Genomic DNA, 6,689 nt, shown 5'->3' with positions numbered 1-6,689 from the left:
CTGTATAGCCACCAAAACTCATGTGGCCACGTAAATTCGTGGAGTGGCCTCCGTGTGAGACAGGGTGGGTGCGTCTGGAGGGGCTCAATTAGGCCACAGCAACAAAGAAGCCGAGAGCTCAGTCGTTGAAGACCTGTGTTTGCTTGCTCACACTGCACGCTGGTCAGGGTCAGCTGGGGGCTCTGTTCTTCGTCATTAAGGGCAGCCGCTATCGAGAACTGTGCTCATTACTACTACGGTGGAACAAGGAAACAAGGCAGGTGATTTTGTGTAGCCCAAGCAGTACTCTCTCCTAACTGGGAAGACGTCTGGAAGGTGTGCTCGTCATTAGGACTGCTCTCAAACTTCTGCTCTCTCTCCTTTCACGCACAAGGCCCAGCTGCGCTTACCTGACCCCTGCCGTTAGATGTGACCCTGTGACTTGCTTGGCTAATACAATGTGAATGGAAGTGACAGGCAGAAGCTTCCAGAGCCCATGAGTGCTCTGCCACATGGTTTCTTCACCAAGATGTTTGTCAATTAAACCCGTATATAAGCAAATACAAACCCAAGCTCAATAAATACAATTTTTACCAAGAAGTATAAAAACATCCATACTTCAAAAAAAAAATTCTCCCCTGGCGCCTGGCTGGCTCATTCAGTTAAACATCTGTCTTTGGCTCAGGTCATGATCCCAGAGTCCTGGGGTCCAGTCCCGCATCTGGGCTCCCAACTCAGTGGGGAGTCTGCTTCTCTGTCTTCCTTTGCCCCTCCACCCCCTGTTCGTATTCTCTCTCTCTCTCCCTCTCAAATAAATAAAATCTTTAAAGAAAATAAATTCTCCCAAGACTGGTGTTCTTTTCATCTTTAAAGAGAATAGGTTTAGGGTACTGTCTCTGACATACCTCCCATAATTCTTGCCATTAATATTATGTTTAAAGTGAAAAACACCAGGATTCAAATAAATAGTATTTAAAATTTGATAGAAAATTCAAATAATGTCTTTTTTTTTTTTAAATAATGAAACACGGGTATTACCTGCAAGGAACTCCACACTTTTTGCTCTCCTCTAATGTCTGTTTCTGGTTCTCTTTGTGGGAGTGGAGACTGGGGAAAATCATACCCACATTATCACATTTCTGGCCTCTTCTCCCACCTCCTCTACTCTGCCCAGGATTCATGGGTGGCAAGAGGGGCACTGAAGTGCAGACCGAAGAATTATCTTCGGCTGTGTGTTACAAACCGACAAACACTAACTTCCCCGTTACATAGCTCCTTCCTCTCTCCCTATAATTTTCAGTGCAATTGACTGCAGAAGGACTGGCTCCCTGTGTGCCAGGAGTAATGGTTAGCGACCATTCACTACTTATGAACAGTCAGAAGAAATAGAGTTCCTTTTGTCCTATTGGCGTAAATATATGTAAGTATTAAATGTCCCATTAGGATGTATCTTTCATTGTGCTGGTGACTGAAATCTGTAAATGCCACGCTTTGGCAAGTCTGAAGAAGGGGTTCTGAAAACACCTGTCATGCACAGCACCCCCCTGTCTAAGAAGAGTAACTAATAGATTACTGCTTTACTATGAAAAATTCTGTAACAGTCCTGTGGCATTTTTCCCTTAAACGGAGTCAGTGTAAGGAGTATATTTAATAAGGGGAGCAATTTTTATAACCAACATGATAATGTAATTTGCCCAATCTTGGTCAAACATAATGGATCGAACAGAACAAACTTTTTTCCTCTAGTCACTTTCACAGAACAGACGCAGATCTGTTAGAGATCACCTGGAACAGTGGATCCCTGCGGACACTGAAGCCCTTTTCAGAGGTTTGGGAGGTCACAGTATTTTCACGGGCTAAGACATTTTCACCGATCATGCAAATGCACTGGCGTCTGTGAAAGGCAGAATTCTCAACTGGTGCAAGGTTTCCACATGCCGTGTAACCCCCTAACCTTGAGCGGGGGTGACACCTGTGAACAGGGAGAGAGGAAGGAGCTATGTATGCAGGGAAGTTAGTGTTTGTCGGTCTATCACTCCCATACTGAATTTACCACCCAGTTGACTTAATAAAGAAGGCTATCCACTGGGCCTGGTCGAATCAGGTGAACCCGGAGAGGGAATAGGGCCTTTCCTGCTGCAAGAGGTTGGAGACCCAAGGTTGAACTGGTGTGTGGGGGAGTGCACTGCTGGTGCTGCAATAGAGAGGTGAGGAACGTGGGGGCCTTGACCTGCTCAAGGTCACCGCAGTTGAAGCCTGCAGAGAAATGGGGACTGCAGTCTTGTACCTGCAAGGAATTTAATTCTGCGTCCACGATAGGAGCTGGGAAGAGGAGCCTAAGCTCCCGATGACTCAGCCCGGCCAGCATCTTGATCTAAGTCAAGGCCCTTGGCGGACAACCCGGCATGCGGTTTCCCATGACTGACGGGCAGGACCTCACGCTGATAGTGGGGTGTCTCTTTCAGCCATTAAGTTTGTAGAACTCTGTGATGAACCCTAGCACAGATCCAGGCCAGGGCACAACACTGTTCCAGTGCTCACACGTTCTTTACCTCCGTGTGCGCACAGGACAGTGTCCTTCATAAAGGAGTAGATATTATCGACTTTCCCAAATCCCAGAGCTTGAGAGCAAGTCATTTCACCATTCTGAGGGATGCAATGCAAGGCGCACAAAGCACTTGGGCGGCATGCGGAGGCACGATGGCTGCCTTCCAGGAAAGACCCGTGTGACTGGAGTCGTGGTCTAAACTAGCAGCTTGTTTCATACAAGACCACGTTCACCTGGAAGAAGGACAAAAACTATGATTATGCAGACATGGGATATGTGGCAGACATTTTTCTCAAAAATGAATGAAATAAGGCTATCATTTCAGGGAAAACAACTGACATTCTTTGTTGCCAAACTTGTATGCAAGAATTAGAATTTTGGAAAAATTAAATTCTCTGATGTAAGCTTGACAACCTCTTCAGACATAAAGACTTATGAGATCAGTGGTATACTGATGAATGTGATTTTTAAAATATTGCATAATGAAATGTAGCCACATTTTCCAGTATTTTCCAAAGGACCAATGCGTGATGTTAGGAAACTGTGCGTGGGTCAAAGATCCATTCAGTATGCAAGATAAACAATGGTTTTTAATGTAGCTGAGTATGAAATGTTGAATCACTCATATGGTTCCAGATTCCAAACTGCAACTAGCCTTTAAGAAACTACCACTTAACGGGCGCCTGGGTGGCTCAGATGGTTAAGCGTCTGCCTTCAGCTCAGGTCATGATCTCAGGGTCCTGGGATTGAGTCCCGCATCGGGCTCCCTGCTCCTTGGGAGCCTGCTTCTCCCTCTGCCTGTCTCTCTCTCTCTCTCTCTCTGTCTCTCATGAATAAATAAAAAAAAAAAAAAAAGAAACTACCACTTAAGGAATTTTAGTAACAATGAGTAATATTCACAATGATTTGAAAAGGCTGTTAAAGTTCTTTCCCATTTTCTAACTACACGTCTATGTGAGGCCAGGTTTTTCCAGGTACTTCAGTGGGTCAACTTATTGCAAGAGATAGGATGAAGAATGTAAAACGTCAGTCTTCTGACCAAATTTATGTTTGTGTTGGGAATTATAATTATTTTTAAAAAATATTTATTTTGAGAGGGAATGAGTGCAAGGGGGGAGGGGCAGAGGGGAAAGGAGAGGGACAAGAGTACTATGTGCTGAGCTTTGGAGCCAGACATGGGGCTCAATCTCATGACCCCGAGATCAAGACCTGAGTAGAAACCAAGAGTCAACGCTTAGCTGACTGAGCCACCTAGGAGCCTAGGAATTATTAAATATCTTTATAAAAACATGTCACTTAGTAAGTCATGGACTTATCATTTTTAAATAGATGAATAAATATGTTTTAAAAAAATCTCATGACTATTACAGTAAATATTGATAGAAATAATGCACAAAAAAATCTTTTTGGAATCTTCAATAATGTTTTAAAGCATAAAGAAGACCTGACACCAAAATGTTTGAGATATGCCGGTATAGATCAAAATCAGGAAAGCTTGGCTCAGAAAGGTTTTGTCCCTTGTTCTCCAGCTTACAATTCCTGTTTTCATGCCACCTGCTAACCAACTACTAAGCCAACATCCTACATTAAATTAAGAAACAAAACAAAACAAACAGCCACCCTACTGCTGGTAACAATTACTCTATTGGTTAGACTGGCTTAACTTACTATAAAAAACAGACCCACATACACATGCTGTAAAATGGCCCAAACACAATAAAGGTTATTTCTTGCTTATTTAACAGCTGCTAGCCCTGCTCCACACTGAGTCGGGAGCCCTGTGTCCTAGACATTTATGGTTGTCATCTCTTCTTGTTTTGTATCCAGCTGGCAAAAGATGAAGGCACACTCACTTCTTTCAAACCCTGTCTTCTAAGTGGCACCCATTACTTCTGCTTACATCCTACTGGGGAGAATGAGTTAATGGCCACACCTGGAGAGTAGCCACTGGGATACTGGTGGATGTCTGGCTGTCTACCACTGTGATACAGTGCCTAGAGATCAGTTTGCAGTTGGGTTTGGATATCAATCTTGGTTCTACAACTAGTTATCTCTGTGGCTCTGTATAAGTTAGTTATATCTGAGATTCCTTCTGATTTACTGAAGCTTCGTGAATAGAGACCTCATCTGTCTTCTTTCCACTCTATGCCTAATTTTAGGTACCCAGCAGTGACATACAAAATTCCTACCCTCATTGAATTTATGTGTCAATTGGAGTTTCTATGTTTCTTAATGTCTGGGTTAAACTACATTCGAACACTCAAATGTCCTATCTTGAGGAAGTCCAAAGCCCACCTAAGGTTCCTAAAAATTCCTGGGAAGGTAATATTCACACGATCTCATCTGCTCCCAGACTCGTGTTCCTACCTGTGCTGCCTTCATGCTTATCACATTGTTGTGGATGCTAAATACAACCATCTCACACATTTCCACCAAAACAACTCACCTAGACCAAGCATTTGTGAGTATAGGTGGCTTTCCTGAAGACTTTGTGAAGGGTCATAATGCCCACTGCAGAGCAAAAATCTCTGTATCCATATTTAGCCATCTTTGTTTTCAGAATCCATTTTGGCTATCCAGTCATCTTGGGTTCCTGTTTGGATTTTTTCCCATCCAGTGGCCAGCATCCCAATTCATGCACTCCTCTCTCCCACTTCGTGGATTATTTCATGAGAATTTAAATTCATTTCCCTTTACAATTCACAGCGGTTCCGCTTTCTTTAGTTCTCACCCCCAAATCTTACTCAAGATGCTCAGCAGATAAAAAGACCCTCTTTCCACTGATAAAAGAATATAGTTTTACGAGGAAGTTGTGGTTACTGAATACAAATTAAAAAAAAATCTAGGGGCGCCTGGGTGGCTCAGTTGGTTAAGCGCCTGCCTTCGGCTCAGGTCATGATCCCAGGATCCTGGGATAGAGCCCCACGTCCGGCTCCCTGCTCAGTGGAGAGCCTGCTTCTCCCTCTCTCTCTGCCTGCCTCTCTGCTTACTTGTGCTCTCTCTCTCTGTGTCAAATAAATAAATAAAATCTTAAAAAAAAAAAATCTATGTTTGAGTTCCTTAGTATGAAGGCTCAAACCAGAGGCAAGATGACGCCTGACTAGACTACAAAATCCTTTAAGGGCAGGGCCTATGTCTCCAGGGCCTGGTCCATTACTGGGCACACAGCAGCATGCAGCACATTTCAGATGATTTTTGAATTCATAATATCAGAGTGAATGACCAGCAGTTCAGTAGTTTACGGTGATGCCACGGCGAAGAAAATGAAAGAGCCCGATTTTACTCCTGTATTTCTTTGTTATTGGGTATTGGGTTGTGCTTGTTATAAAACAAGTTAACAGGTATCACTGTACGTTTTGGTTATTTCACAAATGTGGCTGCGTGTTCGGGTAATGGTCGTGATGAAAAACGAGTGGTTGCATTTTTTTCTGAACAAGGGAAAGGGATTGGCGGGAAATGAAGCCCCACAGAAAGGAGCGGGGGAAGACGGAGCCAGAGAATTAACAGTGTGCTCAACTCCTGCTCTTTAGCAGCCTCTGCAAAGAGCCATCTCTTGAAGTCCGCGCGGCAACCTGGCCGGCACCGGCCCATTTCGCAGATGGGGAGCCCGGCGCCGCCGGCTGCAGGTGCAGCGGGAGCCCCAGGGCCCAGCCCTCCGGACTCCGGGGCACGCGGCTCCACTGCCTGTATCGCTTCCAACAAGCCGCTACGGGAAATCCGCAGAAAGAATAAACGGCAGGCTTTGCGACCTGACACACACCTGCCCGAATCCCTTAGGACCGACCGCGGCACCGGGAGCAGCTCCCCGGCTTCACTGCGTTCGCCGGCCTCCGAGGACTGTGCGTGCGCGTGCCCGAGCGCTAACGTCCACGGCGTGCGCGCGGCCGCGCCGACGTCGGCCTCCGTCGCCATAGCGACCGGCCCTGGCAACCGCGAAGGCTTGCGGGCCGGCCGGCGGGCTGCGCGTGTGGGCGGAGGTGGGCTCCGGCGTCGGCGGCGGCGGCGGACCGCTGTCTTCCTCCGTCCTGGCCGCCGCCATGGCGGGCGGCAGCGGCGACGTGCGGAAGGTCTTCCTCTTCACCACGACCCAGAATTACTTCGGACTGGTGTCGGAGCCCTGGGACCAGCCGCTGACGTACAGCTGCCCTGAAATCAACAACTT

The 6,689-nt window shown here is 46.1% G+C and overlaps 1 protein-coding gene across 1 annotated transcript in view; it reads left to right on the top strand.

The window, feature by feature from the left end:
* Positions 1–6,434: 6,434 nt before the first annotated feature.
* Positions 6,435–6,689, top strand: part of DYNC2H1 (dynein cytoplasmic 2 heavy chain 1) — a 260,672-nt gene continuing 260,417 nt past the window's right edge. Inside the window, exon 1 of the mRNA XM_081797372.1 lies at positions 6,435–6,687. Within this exon, the coding sequence (XP_081653498.1) occupies positions 6,565–6,687 (123 nt within the window). The 5' untranslated portion in view covers positions 6,435–6,564. The remainder of the gene's footprint in view (positions 6,688–6,689) is intronic.

Source organism: Leptonychotes weddellii, chromosome 11 (assembly GCF_054177405.1).
Source record: "Leptonychotes weddellii isolate Sample4059 chromosome 11, ASM5417740v2, whole genome shotgun sequence".
In the NCBI taxonomy this organism is placed as follows: domain Eukaryota; kingdom Metazoa; phylum Chordata; class Mammalia; order Carnivora; family Phocidae; genus Leptonychotes; species Leptonychotes weddellii.
The sequence above is the reverse complement of the archived record's forward strand: the minus strand, read 5'-3'. Positions and strand labels throughout refer to the sequence as shown.